The sequence below is a fragment of the Heptranchias perlo genome, chromosome 31 (genome assembly GCF_035084215.1).
Source record: "Heptranchias perlo isolate sHepPer1 chromosome 31, sHepPer1.hap1, whole genome shotgun sequence".
Classification (NCBI taxonomy): domain Eukaryota; kingdom Metazoa; phylum Chordata; class Chondrichthyes; order Hexanchiformes; family Hexanchidae; genus Heptranchias; species Heptranchias perlo.
The window spans coordinates 17,999,353-18,026,326 of NC_090355.1; the positions used below are offsets into that span (position 1 = coordinate 17,999,353).

Below are 26,974 nucleotides of genomic sequence, written 5' to 3' on the forward strand. Positions count from 1 at the left end.
TTGTTGATTCTTATTATCTCTTCCTTTCTTCAGACTGTTTGAAAAATAAATTAATTTGATTTCTACGACCGCCAGTTCTTTGAGAAAGAATGCTTTATTGATTTTTTTTGAAATAGTAGAGGAATAAAATATAAAAAAAGAAACACAATTGTAGATCCCCAGTCACACACTTTAATTAAGATATAAGCTTCAGTGGAAATGTCCAAGAATGATGAAATGTTTACCCTTTGCTGAAGGAATAAAGGTGCAAGCATTAATTTGGTTGAAATATCAAAACACAAGCAACAGGCACTGCACAGTCAGCCCTTGGCTTTCATAACGTTTAAGGCAATGTTTTAACGAAATCAAAAGCAAAATACTGCAGATGCTGGTAATATGAAATAAAAATGCTGGAAAAGTTCAGCAAGTGAGGCAGCATCTGTGGAGAAAGAAACAGAGTTAACATTTCAGGCCGATGACCTTTCATCAGAACTTTCTGATGAAAGGTCTTCGACCTGAGTGTTCAATTTTTGTAATGACAGCCCCAATGTCATTTGTGGGTCATGTCACGCCATGGATTAACTGGCACAGCACACTGCGCCTGTATTCATACTACAATCACACCCAGTTCCTTACCCTTGTTGTTGGATCTCTCATTCAACCACAGTAATTACCTGGGTTGCTTTAAGGAGAGTTCCAGTAAATACTGGGTAAAACTGTCAATTTACTCATAGGATCATAGAATCTTATAGCACAGAAGGTAGCCATTCGGCCTATCGCACCTGTGCCAGCTCTTTAAAAGGGCTATCCAATTAGTCCCACTCTCCTGCTCTTCTCCCATAGCCCTGCAAATTTTAAATGTTAATCTGTAGTTCTGCTGAATGAGGCTAGTAGTCTTCCTATTGTTTATGACCCAATTTTAAAATCTAAACTTTTTTTTTTACACAAAGAATACCCTTTACAAAAAACATTCAAAATGTAAAATAATTCCAGGCCAGTAAGTTGGCAAGGCTATTTTGTTTCAGTATAATTTACTGACAGATGTGATATAAAGACCTGTTAATATTAACAATGACTAAGCCAGTACCTCTTACACATTGATTCCATTGTTTCTAGTAGTGCATTAGTAAATGTCTTTGTGAGCACTTCTGTTGTCTTTTAACTACTGAATTTAACTGGCCCATTACAGAGCGTCCATCTTGTTTTCTCTACCCAACACATGATTCCCTAAATGAAGTGCCAATGTGCTAACTTATTTCGAAACAATTGAATTTGCCAACCAATTCTAATAAAGCTACTCCAATTATATTCGAGAGTCTCTGGCTATAATACTAAGGTAGTTACAAATAGTAGTTATTTTGTTAAATGCACATTTAAATTTTGACAAAGAGCGTCATTCATTTAAACAATTCATACATTTGAAGTGCTTTGCTATATATACATCAAACACATCAAAACACTAAACTCTCCCAGAAATTAATTTGATTACAATACTTCACTATTTAGTTGGTTGCAAGAGCAGGGAAGAGGGAGGTTGAAAGGTATATCTGAAAACATCACTACTAGTTATATTTATGTTGGCCTGTCCTAATTAATATTATAATCAGTTTACATTGTTAGCTCCTGGAACAATCTACAATTTCATGTTTTGAATTCTGCTACTGAATGTATCAAGAATGAACCAACACCCTCTTCAAGATTTGGTTATACATCGGAATAAATTTGGAGTCACGACAGAATAAACAAGAAACAGATTCCACTTCCACCTTGCCATTGCCATGCCCAGGAGCACTGCAGGTGTTTCCTGCGCATGTATTATCTCTGTGAGAAGCCATTCATCACTTAAGGAGCCTCATGATCATACGTTAAAATTTTGTAATCGAGCCACTCCACAAACCATTTCGAAACATGCAATACACAGTCCAAATTTGCTAGAGTGAGGACAGCAAGAACTCCATAGTCAATCTATCTCTGCTCTTCTTCAGGTCTCAGACATAAAAAACTGTTGGCCACTCTTGATATTCACTGGAGCAGACAAGATTACTGGGGGAGCTAATAGAAGTGCTCAGAATTGAGAAATTGGTAAACAGTGAAAAATTATTTCCACTGGTCAGCAAATCAGTAACAAGCGGGCAAAACCTTAGATTCGTACTAGAAGATTAGATGACATTTTTTCACACAAGTGATTGTTAGGGTATGGAATGCATTACAAGTCGCTATTGAAGTCATGTCAATCACAAAATTTAAGAGTGAACTAGATAACAACTAAAGAAGAAAATAATGATAGGTACAAGGAAAAACAGAATTAGGGTTGACAGTTCTACTGTGAAGGGAGCACTGACATAGGGAAGATGGGCCAAACTACCTCCTTCTGTGCTGGAATTGTTACGTGTCTACAAATATTACTGAATGAATGAGAACAAATAATTGAGTTCTTTAAAGTCCAAGTGCTGAACCCTTTTCTAAACAAGGATCCCAATAAGACACATCCATCAAATAAGGCAGCAAAAAGATACAGAATATAAAAAACTAGATTAAAAAAATGCTTTCCTGTATTATCAGAAATCCCAGACTAGGGAAGTGGGGCCTATTTTAATGTATTTTTATAAATTGCGTCCAATACCCTCACTTGGTTCAGAAGATTTCTCACACAATGAATCATTGGAGTGATTTTCAAACAGCATACATGAACTTCAGTCACTGTTGTAAAGTGGTTGTAAAAGGGAAAATAACTTCTGCGACAGTTGTGGATTATTTCCTGCTGTATGAAGATAACATTTTGACAGGAAGATGTTATAGGCCGGCATGAAAGGCAAATAAAAACTTACAGAAATTGAGAGAAAACAGCCAGATGAAAGCCTTTGTGACTTCCAAGTCTTCAGACTTTTAGCTCCATCAAGCAAATAAAAAAGTTGGTTGCTGACGACGACGACGACAACAACAACTTGCATTTATATAGCACTTTTAACATAGTAAAATGTCCCAAGGTGCTTCACAGGTTCGTTCTCAGACAAATTTGACAACAAGCCACATAAACAGATATTAGGACAGGTGACCAAAAGCTTGGTCAAAGAAGTAGGTTTTAAGGAGCGACTTAAAGGAGGAGAGGCAGAGAAGTTTAGGGATGAGTCAATGATGGGGCGATGGAAATCGGGAATGCACAAGAGGCCAGAATTGGAAGAGTGCAGAGATCTGGGAGGGTTGTAGAGCTGGAGGAGGTTACAGAGTTGGGAGGGGCAAGACCATGGAGGGATTTGAACACAAGAGTGAGAATTTTAAGTTCGAGGCGTTGCCGGACCAGGAGCCAATGTGGGTCAGCGAGCACAGGGGTGATGGGTGAATGGGACTTGGTGCAAGTCAGGATACGGGCAGCAGAGTTTTGGATGAGCTGAAGTTTACGGAAGATGGAAGGTGGGAGGCCATCCAGGGGAGCATTGGAATAATTGAGTTTGGGGGTAACAAAGGCATGGATGAGGGTTTCATGAACGGATGGGCTGAGGCAGGGGTGGAGATGGGCGATATTATGGAGGTGGAAGTAGGCGATCTTGGTGATGGGGAGCCTATGGGGTCAGAACTTCTACATTCTCCTTGCTTTAGTGATCTTCAAAATAACAGCAATGAACTAAAACAAATAAAATCTATGGAGGTGATTTTGACCTAATCGACCCGCCAGGGAATGGGCTGGTTCGAATCGGACGCCCGTTTTACACTCCATTGCCTCGGACGATTAGTAAAACCGGGCGACCCGAGCTTCCGCCATGGTGACAGACTCAAAAGTCGATTTGATGTTCTAAAAATTAGGTTCCTCCCTTCCCGAGTCAAACTGAAAATTCCCCCAAAATAAAACCAGAAACTCTGAGATCTTTGAGGATCAGCTCGGGTATCGATCCTGAGAATCGCAGGTCATAACTTGTGCACCAAAATAAAGGCAGAATTCAAGAGCTGTATACGTGTGGAGTAACATAAGACCAGACACATTTTCAAATTGTATCTGAAGCAAAGCTTTGATCAATAGTCAGGAGCTGAGCACGCAAAAAAGCAGCACGAAAGCAGATTGAACATAAGCAAGGGGGCAATTATGGAAGGAGGTCAGAAATGCAGGGTCAAATAAAGAAACACAAAGGAGAAATGTAGGAGTGCGCGATACTCTGCTTTGAACTCAACCGGTTTCAATTTCCAATACCAGCATCCTTAAAGCCTTTCTGAATAAGATTACCAATTGTTCTGAATTATGCTGCACTGTGGACCTTTCCCCATTAGGAAAAGTGTTAATATTGCCCACACGTATTTCAGGTAGAACCCTATCATCTGGCACACAGACACTTTCAATCCATTGGCTTGGGTTGGATTCAAACTCAGTTACAGAGGTGAAAGGACAGTGTTCTAAGCTGCTGCACCACCCAGTAAATGTGTTTGAAGTTTACAGTGATCATCTTGTGTCCCCACTTTAAAAACTGCCACTGGACTGAATCAACCCAATAGCTAAATGCAGTTCAGCCTGTAAGTCCCAAATAAGTGGTTGGAAGTCTAGATCCCAAAGCACACCGTCTCTCGAGTGTGTCAAGGCTTCCCAGCTCACTAAAAGGAGCATGGCACAGATGTACAGCATTTCAGCTTTAGTAGGGGGTGAGAGGAAGCTGATCTAAAGAATGCTGCTCATTTCCCTGATTAGGGAATAGCAATAATGGCAGTTATCAACATGTAACCCAGATTGATGAGCCTTCCCATTTAAAGATTGCACAGTGGCTAGCATCCTGGAACAGGACAGATACAAAAAACTACAACTGAATCAACTCCCTTGCTCATTTGCTACCAAACTTTAAACTACCAGATAAATATTTTCATTTCCTGTTTCCTTTTGACAATCTTAAGTGTTGTAGATATCCCTAAAAGATTCTTTGGATTAGCAAAGAACTTGATTTATGTTTTAGAATACAATTTAAAACATAACAAAATCCTTTGGCAATTGGTAGTGATGAACTGAGATAAGTCTGCTTACCTGGGATTCAGAACCTACAGTGTTGTCTTTTAGATCTTGATTTCTATCTTAGACCTGAATGAACAGTGAGTGATGTGCTAAACCCAATACTTCAGTTCATTTCCGCCCACCTCATATTTCACTATATGACGTGTAAAATTATTAAAATGCTGTTTGAAATTTTAGTCCAGGTAATCAGCAGCACCAGGCACTTGGTCATAAACTCCAACTCTACTCAGTTGAAAACATTTTCCAATATTGAAAAACAGCCGATTTATTAAAAGAGCAATGTGATTTAAAAATGGCCTAAGGCTTTTTTTCACTGAAGAAACTGTTGGATAAAATCCTTTGCATTTTTCATCAACGGGGTCTCCTTATACTTAAAACATTTTTATAAATCAAAATATAGGTTATTGGAGCACTAACCAATGTGATAGCAGTTTGCTGTCCTGATCTCAAAACTAGAATCCTTATAATGTTAGTGATAATAAAATTGATTCTTCACACAGAATCAGGGCAACGAATCAGTAAAGCTTTAGTGATTCCAAAAGCAGTTCCTTTATGTGGCTCCAAATCCGACTTTGTTAAAACAATGGGGCAAAGGTTTGTCTGGCAGTGCAGAGGCAATGCGCGACTGAGGATCAATAGAAATTGGTCCTGGGACCTCCTCTGATTAATTGGGGCGAGTTATAGGTGCAGCTCGCCTGATAGGAAACACCAATTTCGGGCCACCTGCCTCGCTGGCATCAGCCTTCACGCAAGTCCTGGGAGGGGTATGGGAACGGCCTACAGTGGTGGGGGGGGGGGGGGAGGTAGCAATCGTGACTCCTGTAGAGTCGGGGGTGCATTCCTGCTCCTCCTGGCTCCACAGGAAAGTGTTTTTTTAAAAAACAAAACTTAAAAAACTTACCTTTCGGTTGGTGGCCGTGGCAGGTCCGATTTTCTCATAGGAGTCCTTTAACCCTAATTTACATATTCATGGCGCTTATCACCTGTTTTAGGCGTCCGCCTGACTGCCTAAAAAATGGCTGCCATGAATTTGGCAGTGGGACCAATACCTACGCAAACTGGTGGCTCAAGTCATCCCACTACAACGCAAACCAATTTCTACTCCAATGAGTGCAATGAAAAAAGGAAGAACAATTCTATCTGGATAATAAGACTTTGTTCATATCTGGGTGAAATGATTTAAGTTTATTTGTATCATAACTTTGTATTATGTTTCCTACTGTTGAGTATTGTCTTCTTGTTAAGATCTAATGCAGAATCCAGTACAAAAAGATAATTTACTATTGTCACTTGGTCAATATGCCCCTTAAAGCTAGCTTAATTTAGTAGTTCAGAATTACTAGGAGCATAATTCCATACAGCATTTTCCCATGTACCCAATACCTCTACTCTCCTGTCCGAATATTTTCCCTGGTGGATTACAGCTCAGTAGATGGTTCTTTTCTTTCCCTCTCACCATCACTGTCTATATCATACGGGACATGGAAACTCACATATGGACATTTTTTAACATTGAGACAAACTAGCTTTTGAATTGTTGCTGTGTTGACTATGTCAAACCCTGTTTTCCCTCCAAATGTACTTGGCTTCCAGTATTCTGGAGAGCAGATAGGGTTTCCCATGAGTCCTTTGAGGGAAAAGGGAGCACCCATTTCCACTATACTTTCCCCAAAAATGCTATTTTCTTGTGGTTCTTCCAGTAATAGCGCAGGAAAAAATTCAATAGCATCAATGTGACCATACAATTTTTCCAGTTTAGCAGCTACTTCCGTTTCACCTGCAATGCAAAAAAAAAAATCAGATTGAGTTTATTCAGCAAGAAATCCTAAAGATTGTATAAATGAAAAGAAACTTCGCATCTTTGTCAAATAAAGCAAGAACAACTCGCATTTATATAGCACCTTTAACATAGAAAAACATCCCAAGGTGCCTCATACAGGGTTGTGAGGGAAAAAACAGTCACCGAGCCAAAGAAAGACAGATTAGGAGGAGTGAGCAAATATTTGAGCAAAGAGGGCGTTAAAAGAGAAAGAGGTGGAGGGGTTTAGCAAAGGAATTCCAGAGAATAAGAAAAAAACTATTTAAGTCTTTTAAGTGATCTTTTGTGCGTGCAATTAAATATTCTAATAAAAATGGAGAATATTAAATACCATAAAAATGGTACAACTTGTTAGGTACATGTCCATTCAGTGTTTAGTCACATAAAACTCCATGCTGTCACTCCAAAGTGTGGCTCAGTGAGTTAGCACACCATCACCTACTGGCAACTAACATGGTGTATGAAGCTCAATTCAGATACGTCAACTGCCTAACCAATAAACTAAAGATCGAAGACAAATTATCAATATTTGTCTGAAAAGTATGATAAATGTGCCTATGAGGGGTGCATGATCTATGGATAGCAACTCGAAATACTGCCTTCAGTTACCCATGCGCTTAGCATATCAGCACTTGAGACTGTTGCTTGATTCCAATCAAAGTAAAGAAGTCAATGTTAATCATTTACACATTCACACCACCATCGGTCAATACAATGAAAGATTTTGTCTCATTGATACCAATGGATGCTATTAAATTCTGGCAATGTCATCTCTTGATATTAGCTAATAAATCATTTTGTGTGGTTCTGAGCAACCGTGCAGTTACAACCAATGACATCCTTTTGAAGCATTCTTAAGAGAAACAATAGGTTAGCACAGATGCTGGTTCAGTGAATTGGGCCTCTGGCCTACTGTGTCACAGAATGGTAGGAAGCAATTCTCATGAGTGCCTACGCAATGAGCTCCAGATCTCATCTGGGGAGCTTACTGAGGAGCCAAACAGAGGCAAGGCACTTCCTTATGCGAAGGGAAAAAAAATCAGGAGTGTCAACCCAAGCCATTTTCTTTCTTATCTCTATGACTAGTTAGCATTAATCTGGGATTATGTTGCCTGCCCATCCTCCTGATCAATGTGGTTGGAACAGGAATATCAAAGATAGGGAAGCATAATAAAAATGTAGGTGACAAAAACTAAATAGGAAGTACTGAAGCATCATGTCAGCAAGAATAATGATCTGAATAAGGCTCTTTCTCTGAGTGCCCAGAATGATATCCAGTCTTCAAATCTACTGCTACAAATCCCCAGATCTGTCAAACATTTCGCCGAAATGCTCACTAAGACTAGACTGGCAGAAATATTAAATTTCATGTAATAATCACATTTTGTATGTTACATTAATTTGAAGAAATGTTTTTAAAAATTAGGGTTGATAATGCAAGAAATTCTTTTTGTAATAGAATGTGCGATGTCACTCATTAAAACACTTTTTTTTCACAGTTTGGATATGGAAGTGCTGGGCACTAGCAGTGATTCTCCCCAAGATTGTAATAAGATATGTCCAAACACTTTGGCTGCCTTACATTTTATTTTTATTTTACTGTTGGCTTATCAGTAACTCCCCAAAGATTGTTACTGAGGTTTGCTTCCAAGTATGGCTAGAAAACAGGTATACAATGAAGAAAGCAGTAAGCTGCAATATATCCTCATTCTAATGACAGCAGTTTAAATGCCACAAGAAAATGAACATTGAGTTACAATGAGACAATGCTGTTAAAGAAAGGGTTAAAAACAACATTGCATTTACTAGCTTCCACAACACACCTGGAAACTATGAATTCAATAACTCATTCTTCAGATCCTTACCTGTTAGCTCCTGGAAGGATTTATATGGGGTTAGACCAAACCACTTCCTGTATTCATTAAATGGCTGAAGTCTTAACTTTCTCCCATGCTCAATGACACCAATCGCTACTTTCAGAACGTGTTGGTGGATATTTTTACCTCCACTGACCTGTAATAATAATATTGGCCATTTGTAAATAGTACCATTAATTTTTTTGCTCTTATTTAGATTCTTTATTTTGTTAAAAGAAACTCGTGTACATTGAAGATTTAGTAACGAGTCATACGCTCATGTGGTGGTTTGCAGGATCATGCAGTTATATCTCGAGCTGGCCCTCTTGGTGGAGGAGCAGCCCGATGCTGGGGCATTCCACAAAGTGAATTCAGGGATATAATTTATTGTTATTTATCTCAAAGGCATGTTTGAACTAAAACCAAATAAAGTTCTGTGGTTTTATATAATACTTATGTCCTCATCAATGTATGCCTGACAGTAATTCGATGCTTATATAAACTGTCAATGACTACAAGTTAAGACCAAGCATGTCGCCAGAACTTACTCTGTGTAATTAAGCATAGTAAATAAATGTTACATTCTGATGAAAGTGCTGGCAGAATTTCTGTATGTTTTTATGTGTGACATAATATTAATAGTATAACAAATATATTCCATTGCAGTCACTGACTCGGTACAATAATAGAATCATAGAAAGGTTACAGCACTGAAGGAGGCCACTCAGCCCATCGAATCCGTGCCGGCTCTATGCAAGAGCAATCCAGCTTGTCCCACTCCCCTGCCCTATCCCCGTAGCCCTGCAAATTTTTTCCTTTCAAGTATTTATCCAGTTCCCTTTTGAAGGCCATGATTGAATCTGCCTCCACCACCCCCTCGGGCAGTGCATTCCAGATCCTAACCACTCGCTGTGTGAAAAAAAATTTCCTCATGTCACCTTTGGTTCTTTTGCCAATCACCTTAAATCTATGTCCTCTGGTTCTTGACCCTTCCTCCAATGGGAACAGTTTCTCTTTCTCTACTCTGTCTAGACCCTTCATGATTTTGAATACCTCTATCAAATCTCCTCACTACCGTCTCTGTTCCAAGGAGAAAAGCCCCAGCTTCTCCAGTCTATCCATGTAACTAAAGACCCTCATCCCTGGAATCATTCTAGTAAATCTCTTCTGCACCCTCTCTAAGGCCTTCACATCTTTCCTGAAGTGTGGTGCCCAGAACTGGACACAAAACTCCAGTTGTGGTTGAACCAGTGTTTTATAAAAGTTCATTATGACTTCCATACTTTTGTACTCTTTGCCTCTATTTATAAAGCCCAGGATCCCGTATGCTTTTTTAACCACTTTCTCAACCTGCCCTGCCACCTTCAATGATTTGTGCACATATACCCCCAGATCGCTCTGTTCCTGTACCCCTTTTAGAATTGCTCTTTAGTTTATATTGCCTCTCCTCATTCTTCTTACCGAAATGTATCACTTCGCATTTTTTTGCATTAAATTTCATCTGCCACGAGTCCGCCCATGCCACCAGCCTATCTATATCCTCTTGAAGACTATCACTATCCTCCTCACTGTTTACCACCCTTCCAAGTTCTGTGTCAATCACACAGGAGATGAAGCAAATCCACAGATTGGTATCTTCACATCTTAATAATAGTGCGCTGTGCTCTTCCAGTCATTTTCACCTGTGTTACAGGCCACTGTTGGAAGGTCCAGGCTTGGGATAACAAGTGGCAGGTAACATTTATGCCATGTGAGCACCATCTCCAGTGGTAGCATTCTTGCCTCTGAGTCAGAAGATCATAGGTTCAAGCCTCACCCCAGAGGCTTGAGAACAAAATCTTCAGTGCAGTACTGAGGGAGTGCTGGGACTTTTTACTACGTTAAAGGCACTATATAAATGCAAGTTGTTGTTGTTGATGTTACTGCATTGTTGGAGGTGCCGTTTTTCAGATGAAATGTTAAACCGAGGCCCCGTCTGCCCTCTCAGGTGGATGTAAAATATCCCATGGCACTTCTCGAAGAAGGGCAGGGGAGTTCGCCCGGTGTACTGGCCAACCGTTCATCCCTCAATCAACATCACCAAAACAGGTTATCTGGGCGTTATCTCATTGCTGTTTGTGGGACCTTACCATGCACAAATTGGCAGCTGCGTTTCCTACATTACAAGAGTGACTACACTTCAACAGTACTTCATTGGCAGCATAGCGCTTTGGGACGTCCTGAGGTTGTGAAAGGCGCCAAAACAAAGAACTTTTATGGTTACATTAGGAAAAAGAGGGTGGTCAGGAGCAGTGTTGGCCCCTTAAAAACTGAGAGTGGGGATATTGTCATTGACAATGGGGAAATGGCGGATATGTTGAACAATTACTTTGCGTCAGTATTTACAGTAGAAAAAGAGGATAGCATGCCGGAAATCCCAAGAAAACTCAATAAAATTAACATAAGTAAAGCAACAGTAATGAAGAAAATAATAGCACTAAAGAGTGACAAATCCCCAGCACCAGATGGTTTCCATCCCAGGGTTTTAAAGGAAGTAGGTGAGCACATCGCAGATGCTCTAACTATAATCTTTCAAAGTTCTCTAGAATCAGGAACTGTACCTCTAGATTGGAAAATTGCACATGTCACTCCGCTTTTTAAGAAAGGAGAGAGAGGGAAACCAGGGAATCATAGACCAGTTAGCCTAACATCTGTTGTGGGGAAAATGCTCGAGTCTATAATTAAGGATAGGGTGACTGAACACCTCGAGAATTTTCAGTTAATCAGAGAGAGCCAGCATGGATTCGTGAAAGGTAGGTCGTGCCTGACAAACCTGATTGAATTTTTTTGAAGAGGTGACTAAAGTAGTGGTCAGGGGAATGTCAATGGGTGTTATTTATATGAACTTCCAGAAGGCATTTGATAAGGTCCCACTTAAGAGACTGTTAACTAAGATAGAAGCCCATGGAATCAAGGGAAAAGTACAGACTTGGTTAGGAAGTTGGCTGAGCGAAAGGCGACAGAGAGTAGGGTTAATGGGTCAGTATTCACATTGGCAGGATGTGACTAGTGGAGTCCTGCAGGGATCTGTCTCGGAGCCTCAATTATTCACAATATTTATTAATGACTTAGTTGAAGGCATAGAAAGTCTCATATCTAAGTTTGCCGATGACACAAAGATTGGTGGCATTGTAAGCAGTGTAGATGAAAACATAAAATTACAAAGCGATATTGATAGATTAGGTGAATGGGCAAAACTGTGGCAAATGGAATTCATTGTAGACAAATGTGAGGTCATCCACTTTGGATCTAAAAAGGATAGAACAGGGTACTTTTTAAATGGTAAAAAGTTAAAAACAGTGGATGTCCAAAGGGACCTATGGGTACAGGTACATAGATCATTGACGTGTCATGAACAGGTGCAGAAAATAATCAAGAAGGCAAATGGAATGTTGGCCTTTATATCTAGAGGACTAGAGTACAAGGGGGCAGAAGTTATGCTGCAGCTATACAAAACCCTGGTTAGACTGCACCTGGAGTACTGTGAGCAGTTCTGGGCACTGTACCTTCGGAAGGACATATTGGCCTTGGAGGGAGTGCAGCGTAGGTTTACTAAAATGATACCCGGACTTCAGGGGTTAAGTTACGAGGAGAGATTACACAAATTGGGGTCGTATTCTCTGGAGTTTTGAAGGTTAAGGGGTGATCTGATTGAAGTTTATAAGATATTAAGGGGAACAGATAGGGTGGATAGAGAGAAACTATTTCCGCTGGTTGGGGATTTTAGGAGTAGGGTGCACAGTCTAAAAATTAGAGCCAGACCTTTCAGGAGTAAGATTAGAAAACATTTCTACACACAAAGGGTAGTAGAAGTTTGGAACTCTCTTCTGCAAACGGCAATTGATACTAGCTCAATTGCTAAATGTAAATCTGAGATATATAGCTTTTTGGCAACCAAAGGTATTAAGGGATATGGGCCAAAGGCGGATATATGGAGTTAGATCACAGATCAGCCATGATCTAATCAAATGGTGGAGCAGGCACGAGGGTCTGAATGGCCTATTCCTGTTCCTATATTCCTATATAAATGCAAGTCTTTCTTTTCTTTATATACCACCTTTATCGTATAAAGTTCCACAGAAATATAATGTAAGTCACCAGCAACATTTTTTTGGATTTCTATTTAGATGTATTCAATGTGTTATAAAGGTGGTGTCATGACCGCTTAAACAAAAGTATTTGCACTGTTTGTATTTAAATCTGTTCTTATTATATTTCGATCTTTTTATTGCGTTAGATACATCCTCTACTTTGGTAAACCACTATTTATCATTTCATCATCCATTTTCGAAAATGTTTTGTTTTATTAAAAAAAATGCAGACCCCTTGTTCCGACGAGGAAGAGTAGATAAAACTTGGACAAAGCCATCTAGACATATAGTCTGCCAAATCTCCAAGTTAAAATGGACCGTGGGTAAACAAATGGGTTGATATGCTTTAACTGCAACCACAATGTGGATGAGATAAACTAATGTATTTGAATCTGGCCACATTCAAATACATTAGTTTATCTCATCCATAGTGTTCTTTGGACTAGGTGTGACTGTGTTACTCAAGTGCAAACAAGTACATTGCAAATCTCCATCAAAGACGGGCACCTCAGCACCTCACTCTACCGCAAGCCCACGGACAACCTCACGATGCTCCACTTTTCAAGCTTCCACCCTAACCACGTCAAAGAGGCCATCCCCTATGGACAGGCCTTGCGAATACACAGGGTCTGCTCAGACGAGGAGGAACGCGATGGACACCTACAGACGCTGAAAGACGCCCTAGTAAGAACGGGATATGATGCTCGACTCATCGATCGACAGTTCCGACGGGCCACAGCGAAAAATCGCATAGACTTCCTAAGAAGACTAACACGGATCGCAACCGACAGAGTACCCTTCGTCGTCCAGTACTTCCCCGGAGCGGAGAAACTACGCCATGTTCTCCGCAGCCTTCAACATGTCATCAATGACGACGAACACCTCGCTATGGCCATCCCCACACCTCCACTACTCGCCTTTAAACAGCCACCCAACCTCAAACAGACCATCGTTCGCAGCAAATTACCCAGCTTTCAGGAGAACTGCGTCCACGACACCACACAACCCTGCCACGGTAACCTTTGGAAGACATGCCAGATCATCGACACAGCTACCACCATCACACGAGAGGACACCACCCACCAGGTGCATGGTTCATACTCCTGTGACTCGGCCAACGTTGTCTACCTCATACGTTGCAGGAAAGGATGCCCCCAGAGCATGGTACATTGGCGAGACCATGCAGACGCTGCGACAACGGATGAACGGACACCGCGCAACAATTGCCAGACAGGAGGGTTCCCTCCCAGTCGGGGAACACTTCAGCAGTCAAAGACATTCAGCCACCGACCTTCAGGTAAGCGTACTCCAAGGCGGCCTTCGAGACACACGACAACGCAAAATCGTCAAGCAGAAATTGATAGCCAAGTTCCGCACCCATGAGGACGGCCTCAACCGGGATCTTGGGTTCATGTCACGCTACACGTAACCCCACCAGCGAACAAAAGTTATCTGTTTTTAATATAACGGGTCATTTGCTGTCTTTCTCTTCCTTCCGGATGTTTCTATGTTTCTGCCTCTCTATGTTTTTTTTTTGGATGTTTGTATATTCGGTGGCCCTGTAGGTAACACCTCTCTGTCTGAACACTTTGATTTCCTTGGCAATGGGCAGTTGGAAAGACTATCTGTAATCACCAGGTATTGTTCTGTGATTTATAAATGTGATAGGTTCGAGGATTTCATTTCCACATTCACCTGAGGAAGGAGGAAGCCTCCGAAAGCTTGTGATTTTCAAATAAAATCGTTGAACTATAACTTGGTGTTGTAAAATTGTTTACAATTGCAAATACTGACAGGGATGGAAACGTATGTTATTGTTCTGTCAATGATGTAGGGAATAAATTGCTGACAGTTATCCATTTGCCCTGTTTTCAGCATACAACTTGACTTAACTTTGGCACTAAATCCAACTGTCGATAATGTTGTGTCCTTGCCAAATGCTCGCTCTCATCAGACAGAAATATTGGGGGTACCCTGACAGAGATGTGTTCAGAATTTAGTAGCTTTAAGCTGAAACTGAGCACAAATCTGAAGAACAGATTGCTGTGCTGTTATAATGTATCGAGCCCTATAACCTTTTTATTTTTGTTCCTCTCAAGATAACAATTTTAATGTTTGTTTTCTATTTAGTTACCCAATACCAAATACGGTGATAGTCCCATATACAAGTAGCTATTGTGAAGATATGCTGGGTCTCACCTGTATAATACATGACATGGAAACTCCTCTGCAGCATTAAAAGTGCACTCCAATGGAGAACCATGGAAGATACAATTACTAATGTTTCAAACTCTGCGTGGATGGCTTCCTGTCCCAAAAACAACCACCCTCCTTTTCTGTACCTCCCACGCCAGGACCTCCAGGGCTTCATCACTGAATGGGCCAGTTTTGTCCATGCTGCTCCTTCCTAGCCATGATTCTGGAAATTTCAATGCAGCTCGATACAGTGATTCCCCTTTAAAGGCTTGACACACATGAAAGTGATTCCCCTTTAAAGGCTTGACACACCTGAAAAGTGACTCCCTCTTAAGGGCTCAACACACTTGAAAAGTGATTCCCTTTTAATGGTAAACATCCTCTCTTTAAATGCAGCTGGCTGGCCCAGTTTTGTGATTGTCGGCTAAATATTTGACCAATCTACATAATGAATCAAAGTAATTTGAGCCCCAAACTTCCGAACTTCTTTAGTATAATGCTTTCCGCTAGCCCCACTCGGAGTAGTAGATATGCAGAGAAAACTCTCACCAAGAGTAGCTACAATTAATGAGCGACTTGAGAAAGAAGCTCAGCAGATATTTGGTTATGAAACAAATTTAGAGTTATAAAGCAAAGCATAAGCTGCAGGTAACCAAATATTCTACCGAGTTCAATGTATCCTTCACCAGAAAACGCACCATCGCCGCAATGGCAAGTGTCAGTAGATAGCACAGTCCTGGCCGCATCTCTGCTGTCAGGTTCCCGTAAGGGAGTCAAGGGATATGGGGATCGGGCGGGAAAGTGGAGTTGAGGTAGAAGATCAGCCATGATCAGTGGTTGGGGTCTGGAATGCACTGCCCGGGAGGATGGTGGAGGCAGATTCAATCATGGCCTTCAAGAGAGAACTGGATAAGTATTTGAAAGGAAAAAATTTGCATGGCTACAAGGAAGGGGGCGGGAGAGTGGGACTAACTGGATTGCTCGTGCATAGAGCCAGCGCAGACTCGATGGGCTGAATGGCCTCCTTCCGTGCTGTTACTTTTCTATATATTCCATTCAGAATATCCACATGTCAAGTATCTTCTATTTTCGTCATTATTCACAAAAAGATTTCTTAGTCTGTGGTGTTGCATTATTTCCAATGGTCATAGCTCTGACAGAAACTTGGCTTCAACTGAGTCGAAACATTTCTGGCATTAGTATTTTCAGAAAAGATAGAAAACACAAAAAGGAAGGATGTGATTACAGAATTAGAAAGCATATTATGTGTAGGTGGTATTCAGACCAGGGCTCTCTGGATTGAATTGAGAAATAATACAGGTTCTGTAACAATATTAGGAGTTAATTATAGACCACTGAATAGGGAAAAGGAATAGACAAAAAGATTGATTGGCAATTTACAGAACTTTGCAGAAGTAACAGCATTGTATGGATTGGGGACTTCAAAGGGCCTAAATTCATTAGCCCCAAACTGGACCCGATTCGAGTGCTGTGCAGCAACGGCGCTCCAAAACGGAGAGGCTTGAGGACCAAACAAACTTCGCCCTCAGGTCTCTTCAGCATAATTCAGGAGCCCCGGTGCAGCTCGCCTGTCTGAGACTTACCAATTTCGGCTGGCAATGAGCCACACAGATAAGTCCGGGATGGTGGACGAGGCAATCGGGAGGGGGGGTGCGAGGGCGAGCCGACAGTGGTCAGGAGTTGTTTTGTGGAGTCAGGAGGAGCACTCCTGCTCCTTCCAAATCCACGAGAAACAATGGGCCCGATATTAGGAGGGCAGCAGGTTCGCGGCGGGGGGTCAACTGGGCACGTGGGTAACGCGCAAAGTGAAATCGGGGTGCTCCGCACGGAATCGCAGGCTAATTGGATCCACTTACCTTTGCTTCCGGGTTTCGCGCTGGAAAGCTGCGCAGCGGGCGGACTGCGCATGCGCAGCATAGACTGTCAGCTGGAGGAGCCCTATTTAAAGGGGCAGTCCTCCACTGACAGATGCTGCAGGAAATAGGAAAAATTACAGCATGGAGCAGCCCAGGGGGAAGGCTGCTCCCAGGTTTAATGATGCCTCACTCCAGGTATTATTGGATGGGGTGAGGAGGAGGGGGGAGGACAGAGATCTTCCCCCCGGCGGGCGGGAGGAAGCGGCCTGCCTCTGCCACCAAGAAGTCCTGGCTCGAGGTGGCAGAGGAGGTCACCAGCACCACCAACATATCGCTCACCTGCATACAGTGCAGGAGGCGCTCCAATCACCTAAGTAGGTCAGCCGAAGTGAGTACACTTACTCATTCCCCTACACTCCATCTGCCACATCACCGCCCCCACCCCACATCTCCTTCTGCACTGCCAACACTACTCTATCACATCACTCCTCACACCCACTCAAAGCTCATCCTCATCTTACCTGCACCTACTCACCTCGCCAGTACTCATCCCGCCACTACCACTCAACCCAATCCTCATACACTCTCATGGCTCTATCTCATACTCACCCTCTCGTGCATCTCTTTCACGGCCAGCCTCACCCAACCTGCCACCACCTGTGCTGCAGCCACAGGGCATGCATCACATATGTGTAGTAGGAAGCGTAAGGCAAACATGTCGTGAGCATGAAGGGGATGCACAAGGATGTTTGAGGGTTTGTCATGGTGTTTACCTATATTTAATTTCTGATCAACCCACATAACATATTATATTGGCACCACTACTGCCACGTCTTTGCGAATCTTGTCTGGTCTGTGCAATAATGCCCTTTCCTGAGGATCACTATGAAGACCCACAACTGATGCCACCCATTGTGTCACTGCAGAGTGGGTGCAGGTGTATTTGCAGGGCTCTTTTGTGCAGACGACTGAGAGACGTCGGCGATGTCCCCAGTGGCACCCTGGAAGGATGCGGAGGAGAAGTTGTTGTGGGCAGTGGTGACTTTGACAGCGACAGGTAAGAAGATGGTGCTCGGGCCAGCCAGGAGCAGCTCGGCATGAAAGAGGCTGCAGATGTCCACGATTACATGTCGAGTGACTCTGAGCCTCCGTGTGCACTGCTGCTCAGAGAGGTCCAGGAAGCTGAGCCTCGGTCTGTGGACCTTGTGGCGAGGGTAGTGCCCTCTGCGACGCATCTCTCTCTGCGGTTGCCCTCCCTCCTGCTGTACAGGTGGATGTGTCACAGCGCTCTGTTGTGGGGCTCCACGTGTCAGAGGTGAACGGCGTGTCCGGCAAGGCTGGTGATGCTGTTCGTCCTCCGAGGAGGTCATGACTGCAGCTACGGCGGCCCCCATCCAGAAGATGTACATTTGAGGGGGTCCGCAAGGTAGGTAAATGTGTCTGGACCCCGGGGTAAGTGTGCAAGTTTGTGAATTTTATTGTTAGGAGGAGGGTGGTGGAGTCCAAACTTTGTCCAAAGTGACAGAGTGGCCTCCTGCAATGAGTGAGGGTCTCCCCCCCCACCACCTGTCAAATGGACCTTTGCAGCTGCCACAGGCTGATGGCTGCAACACGTCCATTTGAACTGGGAGTGTTTCCCCCAGTACGGGAAACAGTCTCAGTTCATTGCAAAATCCCACCCCTCCTAAAATGTTATGTTAATCAGGTCTGTAAATGACCTGAAATACCTTAATGAGTCCTTTAAGTGGCACCCCGCCGTCTTTAATTGCTTGCGGGAGTCCCACATGCGGGGGCTGCGCTCGCATGTCAGCGCGTCACTGGGGAACCCGGAAGTGGGCGGGTTGGAGCCGGGCTCCGGACCCGCCCCGGGAATCCCCGATTTTCGCAGCCCCCCCGCCGCGAACGCACCCGCTCGGGGGTGCGAAAATCGAGCCCAATATTTCAGAAGTTTTGGGGGGGGGGGGTTTTGAGCGTCCTCCAGTGGTCACTTTAAGGACTTTTGATTAGGCAGTTCAAGACCCAGAAATACTTGTGCATCACAAGCTCCGACTAGTCTTAACAAATTTTTGAGTCCGGGTGTGAAATGGGTGCAGGAGATTCATTTCAATATTGAAATGAGGCCTGTGCTCATTTCAGACAGCCGCCAGGTTTGCCTAAAGTAAAGTCATTGAACAACTTAGCAGTGACCCGAATGCCTGTGTAGATCAGGTGCGGGCCTCTGCCCTGCTAAATTGGTCATCGTTGCATCCATTTTACACCCATAAAAGGGCTCAACAATGTTGGATTTATTCCCCCAACTATCCAGAAGCAGCCTAGAATAACATTGTCCTAGAAGCTGAGTTGCTCTTATTAGTTGAAATGTTGTATCCACTAACATTCAATATGAATTCCTGTTAACTGAATTGCCCAGTGAACCGTAGCCTGAAATGGTAGGATGTGGGTTCACCTCCGTTGTTTCCTATATGATGAACTTCCAATCTCAGCTGGACAATCAGGTGGGGACACAGAGGACAAGCACTTTTTCACTTGAAGGAGATGAAAATCAAAGAGGTAAGTAGATTGTGTTACTCTCGTCTTCCCCCTGATGATCGATTGCAGGAAAAGACATGGAAGCAGATGGCAGTCTGCTCTCCTGCTTGGAACTGGTAAATGATATGCGGAACCGAATGGGAGGGTGGGGGGATAAATAAGGATGGGCCTCTTAGAACACATTCAGGACTGCTTTACAAGTTAGTACGCTACAAGTCCAAAGAGGAAGGTACCAGTATTAGACTGGCTGTGGGAATTGGCAATGAACTGGGGCAAGTATTTGATCTGAAAATAGAAAAACATTATGGGCCATAACCTAGCAGATTGCATAACTAAACAACAGCAGGAAATGTAAACACAATAATTAAATACTCTTAATTCAGACTTTCACTTCACAGGACCCAGCTACATTTAGCTCTATATAACTTATTTCCAAAACATTTTAAAGTAAAATGCCGGAACAGAAGGAAGACATTTTACCCGTCCTGCTCTCTGTTTCGAAAATGATTCTACTAAATCCTCCACTCCGATATCCAACAGGACTTCTGTGTTGAAAAGAAAGTCTTTATAGCTGAACTCCTGGCCTTTTACAATGAAGGTGTCAGGCATTAGTGGATGCCAGTGGTAGAGATGGTTGAACTCGATTGCAATCCGGTTTCTGTATTGAAAGTGCTCTTTGAACAGAAGCTCAGGGTTAAACCTCAACTTGAAATTATAACCGCTCAGGTGCTGCACATAGTCCTCGATAACTATTTTGATCGTTTCCCCTGTGAAGCAGAGAAATAGACAAATGTACAAAGTCGAAGTTACAGGTTTACTTAGTCAGGTTCCAAGTATTTCATATTGTAACATCTCATTATTAAGTTAATAATTGTACGCAATTAGATGAAACTTTAACAGCATTGAGCTCAATTGGTTTTCTAATTTGACAAGTATACGTTTAAAGATTTTACTTTTGCATCCAAATGGCATTGTTTTGAACGGGTAAAAAGACCCAAAAAAGTCACAGCACTAACAGCCGAACAGAATATCAGCAAAATCAGGGAGGAGATTTCACCCATTGAAACTCATCCCTCTGGTGCCCTAGTTCTCTTGTTATAGAGTCCAGCACATTATAATCAATGCCTCAAATTTAAAATTCTCTTCCTTGTGTTTACATTGATCACGGCCGTGACCCTCTCTATCTCTGTAACTTCCTCCAGTCCTCCAACCTCCCCCAAACTCTCTGATCCTATGACTTTGGCCTTTTGTTCATTCCCCCCCACCTCACCTCATTCACCCCCCATTGATGGCCATGCCTTCAGCGTCTAATCCCCACCCTCTGAAGTTCCCTCCCTAAATCCCTCCATTTCCCTCTCCTCCTTGAAGACCCTTCTTAAAACCCTCTCTTTGACCAAGATTTTTGTCGCCCTCTCCTAATGTTTCCTTCTTTAGCTTGATGTCCATTTTTTGATTACACCTCTGCGAAGCATTTCATGATGTTTTTCGATGTTAAAGGCGCTATATAAATGCAGATTGTTGTTATTGTTATTATTGTTGCAGTAATAGTGTTATCTCTGTTACCCCGCCCACTAAATCCGGATAACAGAGTGGTTATGTTACTGGACTAGTAATCCAGAGGCCTGGACTAATAATCCGGAGTCATGAGTTCAAATCCCACCGCGGCAGCTGGGGAATTTAAATTCAATCAATTAAAATAAATAAATATCTGGAATTAAAATACTAGTATCAGTAATGGTGGCCATGAAACTACCGAATTGTCGTAAAAACCCATCTCGTTCACTAATGCCCTTTAGGGAAGGAAACCTGCCGTCCTTATCCGGTCTGGCCGATATGTGACTCCAGACCCACAGCAATGTGGTTGATTCTTAATTGCCCTCTGAAATAGCATAGCAAGCCACTCAGTTGTAAAATCTCGCTAAAAAAAGTCATAATAAGAATAAAACCGGACGGACCACTAGGCACCGGACACGACAAAGGCAAACCAAGCCCAGTCGACCCTGCAAAGTCCTCCTCACTAACATCTGGGGACTTGTGCCAAAATTGGGAGAGCTGTCCCACAGTCTAGTCAAGCAACAGCCTGACATAGCCATATTCACAGAATCATACCTTTCAGCCAACGTCCTAGACTCTTCCATCACCATCCCTGGGTATGTCCTGACCCAATGGCAGGACAGACCGACCAGAGGTGGCGGTACAGTGATATACAGTCAGGAGGGAGTGGCCCTGGGAGTCCTCAACATTGACTCTGGACCCCATGAAATCTCATGTCATCAGGTCAAACATGGGCCAGGAAACCTCCTACTGATTACCACCTACTGTTTTCCCTCAGCTGATGAATCAGTCCTCCTCCATGTTGAGCACCACTTGGAGGAAGCACTGAGGGTAGCAAGGGCACAGAATGTACTCTGGGTGGGGGACTTCAATGTCCATCACCACGAGCGGCTCTGGTAGCACCACTACTGACCGAGCTGGCCGAGTCCTGAAGGACATAGATGCCAGACTGGGCCTGCGGCAGGTGGTGAGGGAAAAAATTACTTGACCTCGTCCTCACCAATCTACCTGTCGCAAATGCATCTGTCCATGACAGTATTGGTAGGAGTGACCATCGCATAGTCCTCGTGGAGACGAAGTCCCGTCTCGGCACTGAGGACACCACACAAACGTGTTGTGTGGCACTATCATCGTGCTAAATGGGATAGATTCAGAACAGATCTAGCAGCTCAAAACTGGGCATTCATGAGGTGCTGTGGGCCATCAGCAGCAGCAGAATTGTATTCCAGCACAATCTGTAACCTCATGGCCTGGCGTATTCCTCACTCTACCATCACCAACAAGCCAGGGGATCAACCCTGGTTCAATGAGGAGTGTAGAAGAGCATGCCAGGAGCAGCACCAGGCGTACCTAAAAATCAGGTGCCAACCTAGTGAAGCTACATCTCAGGACTACATGCATGCTAAACAGCGGAAGCAACATGTTATAGACAGAGCTAAGCGATTCCATAACAACGGATCAGATCAAAGTTCTGCAGTCCTGCCACACCCAGTCGTGAATGGTGGTGGACAATTAAACAACTAACGGGAGGAGGAGGCTCTGTGAACATCCCCATCCTCAATGATGGTGGAGTCCAGCACGTGAGTGCAAAGGACAAGGTTGAAGCATTTGCAACCATCTTCAGCCAGAAGTGCCGAGTGGATGATGCATCTTGGCCTCCTCCCGATATCCCCACCATCACAGAAGCCAGTCTTCAGCCAATTCGATTCACTCCACGTGATATCAAGAAACGGCTGAGTGCACTGGATACGACAAAGGCTATGGGCCCCAACAACATCTCGGCTGTAGTGCTGAAGACTTGTGCTCCAGAACTAGCTGCGCCTCTTGCCAAACTGTTCCAGTACACCTACTACACTGGCATCTACCAGACAATGTGGAAAATTGCCCAGGTATGTCCTATCCACAAAAAGCAGGACAAATCCAATCCAGCCAATTACCGCCCCATCAGTCTACTCTCAATCATCAGCAAAGTGACGGAAGGTGTCGTCGACAGTGCTATCAAGCGGCACTTACTAGCCAATAACCTGCTCACCAATGCTCAGTTTGGCTTCCGACAGGACAACTCGGCTCCAGACCTCATTACAGCCTTGGTCCAAACATGGGCAAAAGAGCTGAATTCCAGCGGTGAGGTGAGAGTGACTGCCCTTGACATCAAGGTAGCATTTGACTGAGTGTGGCACCAAGGAGCCCTAGTAAAATTGAAGTCAATGGGAATCAGGGGGAAAACTCTCCAGTGACTGGAGTCATACCTAGCACAAAGGAAGATGGTAGTGGTTGTTGGAGGCCAACCATCTCAGCCCCAGGACATTGCTGCAGGAGTTCCTCAGGGCAATGTCCTAGGCCCTTCCATCTTCAGCTGCTTCATCAATGAAATTCCCTCCATCATAAAGTCAGAAATGGGGATGTTCGCTGATGATTGCACAGTGTTCAGTTCCATTTACAACCCCTCAGGTAATGAAGCAGTCCATGCCCGCATGCAGCAAGACCTGGACAACATCCAGGCTTGGGCTCATAAGTGGCAGGTAACATTCGCGCCAGACATGTGCCAGGCAATGACCATCTCCAACAAGAGAGAGTCCAACCATCTCCCCTTGACATTCAATGGCATTACCATCGCCGAATCCCCCACCATCAATACCTGGGAGTCACCATTGACCAGAAACTTAACTGGACCACCCACATAAATACTGTGGCTACAAAAGCAGGCCAGATGCTGGGTATTCTGCGGCGAGTGACTCACCTCCTGGCTCCCCAAAGCCTTTCCACCATCTACAAGGCACAAGTCAGGAATGTGATGGAATACTCTCCACTTGCCTGGATGAGTACAGCTCCATCAACACTCAAGAAGCTCGACACCATCCAGGACATAGCAGCCCGCTTGATTGGCACCCCATCCACCACCCTAAACATTCACTCCCTTCATCAACGGCGCACCGTGGCTGCAATGTGTATCATCCACAGGATGCACTGCAGCAACTCGCCAAGGCTTCTTCAACAGCACCTCCCAAACCCACGACCTTTATCACCTAGAAGGACAAGAGCAGCAAGCACATGGGAACACCACCACCTGCACGTTCCCCTCCAAGTCACACACCATCCCGACTTGGAAATATATCACCGTTCCTTCATTGTCACTGGGTCAAAATCCTGGAACTCCCTTCCTAACAGCACTGTGGGAGTACCTTCACCATACGGACTGCAGCGGTTCAAGTAGGCGGCTCACCACCACCTTCTCAAGGGCAATTAGGGATGGGCAATAAATGCTGGCCTCGCCAGCGACGCCCACATCCCATGAATGAATAAAAAAAAATTCCAAACATTTATCACTCATATCTTGGCCATTGCCTTCACTGAGCATGTTTTTTTTCCACCAAAAGCTAAAAGGACTAAGATCCACGATTGAAAACCATTCCTGATAATCTTCAAGTATTCCTCTTGGGACAAGGTAACAATTCTGAAAGTACAGTGTACTAACCCACTGCACCATCTAATTTTCTAAAGTGTAAAATTTATCTGGTGATCAGTTACATGTAGTGAGAGAAAATGAGCAAGGAAATACTTTAAAAAAAATGAAGATCACTACCTATAAGTATGAGTCTGGTGGTTTGGAAAAGCTGCTCGTCACTCCAAGTTGGATGCTCTTCTTTCAGGATGTCACAGACTCGGTTGTGTTCTCGAAGCCAGATGGTGGCATACATCATCAGTCCAGGTAGCAAGCCAAATAAATCATGGCCAATGGCAAAGCGTTTTTCCTCTGGTAAAGTGCTTGGATATTTCATTTTGATGGGTGCGTCCTTCACAGATGGAGGAAAGACCTCTCCATTCACTACCTTAATGCAAATCAAATAATTAAACGTTTCCCCTTTTATTCCTTTGCTTAGTTGATTTTTAACTCTTCAATGAAAAGCTAAAAGTGAGACAATAAGGTATTTAAGCTGACTGAATTGAATAAAATAAAATAAAGAACAATTTTCAAAGTACATGATGTGGTACTGGCATTTATCTAAGGCTACCATTGAAAAATAATACATTTTAATACCTATAAATCCATTAATTCAGTTATCTGAAAATTTACATAAAATCTATTACTAACAAACAATATTTTGAGGGCACTGGTAGTTGTGGGGAATGAAGAGATACTGCCAAGAGATGAATCAATTTTGCAAACGATAGAATTAGGGAAAACCAAAACAAGATAAAATAAAATACATTGCATTCTGTACTCTCCAAACCTGATGTAAACAGAGAATAAATTGTGCTTTCTTCTTGGATATTGTTTTACGAGCGAACTGACCGAAAGACATGTAAACAATGATCTGTGTAATGATGGCAGGTTCATATGGTGTATTATAATAGTATCCAGTAAAACCAAACCTCAGCATATTTTCTGTTTCTAATGTCGCTTTGATAAGTACCTGAATTGAGTGAAGTTTAATTGCTCTTTTAGGGTCATGGTACATCAGTGTTGTCCGATACAAATTGCCGACTAGGCACAGGTGTGGCTAACAGCAACACCGTTTTAGCCACTTGCACTAATTTTACTCCAGGAATTAGCAAGCTTGATGAAGGGGAAGATTTTGAAGTGTCACCACAGCAGTGAAAGGAAATGTAGAGTTTTTCTGCCCAACAGCATTGGTGTAGCAGCTACTGGTGGTGGCACTACCCCAGACAGTGGGTGTACTACAACAGACTCATCCACCTGAGCGTGGTGGAGCAGCAGTGCATGACAACAGTCAGGCTTAACAAGGAAGCTGCGACTGAGGCCTGCAACTTGGGCCACAAAGATCTGCAGGGCCTCTGCAATGCACCCCCAGTACGATGATTATCCTCAGCTTATGTCACAAAGGCCTTCCAAGCACCGCAGTCAACAACTCAGAAGTCACTTTGTTTGGCTTTTGGACAGAGGTGTTTTATTTTCTGCACAAATGGAAGAATGGCAGACTGCAAGATATATCAAAAGTGAATTCATGTTTTATGCAGCGCTAATGGTGCAGGTGTTTATTTTCCTGTTACTGATAACAAAATCGCATTCTCAGAAATCCCATGTTTTGAAGCCAAACATTCCTGTGATTTTAATAGCAGCTTGTTAATTCAGGAGAAAAACATGCATTTTTTTTTGATGCAAAGAGGAATGTTGATCCCAAACATATTCCTAAATTTAAAAAAATCCGGCATGTTTGTGTGCAGGCTTGTCGGGGTGATTAATATCAGTGGCAGGAAATGAAACACTTTTTTTTGGCATAAAGCATGTACGGTTACCATAGTTACCTTTTGAAGACAAATCCTAGCTCTCTTGTTAATACGTCTCAATTGTGCTGGCTGGGTTACAGAGGCTACATTTGCTGAATGGTCCTGCTTCCTCTGAGACTTGGAGCATCACTGAGGCCTGGAGTTGGGGAAACCAACTGCAGATTAGGTGACCACTCTGCTCAGTCGCAAGCGTTGGCTGTCAGCTACCTGTAGCTCGCCAGTTTAACTCCCTTTCCCAATCCCACTCTGACCTCTATTGTTGGCCTCGTACATTGTTCAGTGTAAGCTTCAAGAACAACGGGGCCGATTGTTGTCTAAAAGTGGGCAGTAGCAGGATCAACAGCACATGAAAGATTGGCCCACTGACTTGCCGCTGGTTGTCTGCCTGTTCCGATTTTCAGGGTGACTTTGAGTTAGGAGGTCAAAGGTCCCACTGGAAACGGGTGGGGGCCTCAATAATATATGTAAATCCAGGTGAAATGACTCCGTTAAGACCCTTAACACCATTTTTGTCTCTCTTTGTGTTGTTACTGTAGTTCCTTAACCTGTCCGCAGACCATGGGCAGTACAAGTCGGGAGGCGGTCATTTCCAGCAGTATTTAAAGGCATGCTTAGCTGTATTAAGAGACAGCTGGAAGCAGATCTGGCACTCATTTTACTGCAGTCGCTTGTGCGTTTTGAGCCTTCAAGTCTTCCAATATATGACCTCCTTGCTGCTGTAGGTCCTGAATAAATCTTCTCTGCCACTATAAACCACTGCTCCCTTTCAATCCCCGATTCTTCAACCCATCCCTTTT

At 43.3% G+C, this 26,974-nt stretch overlaps 1 protein-coding gene across 1 annotated transcript in view; it reads right to left on the reverse strand.

The window, feature by feature from the left end:
• Positions 1-75: 75 nt before the first annotated feature.
• Positions 76-26,974, reverse strand: part of LOC137300537 (prostaglandin G/H synthase 1-like) — a 78,006-nt gene continuing 51,107 nt past the window's right edge. Inside the window, exons 8-11 of the mRNA XM_067969664.1 lie at positions 24,511-24,757; positions 19,854-20,140; positions 8,651-8,798; positions 76-6,743 (exon numbers count right to left, since the gene is read on the reverse strand). Of these exons, the coding sequence (XP_067825765.1) occupies positions 6,385-6,743; positions 8,651-8,798; positions 19,854-20,140; positions 24,511-24,757 (1,041 nt within the window). The 3' untranslated portion in view covers positions 76-6,384. The remainder of the gene's footprint in view (positions 6,744-8,650; positions 8,799-19,853; positions 20,141-24,510; positions 24,758-26,974) is intronic.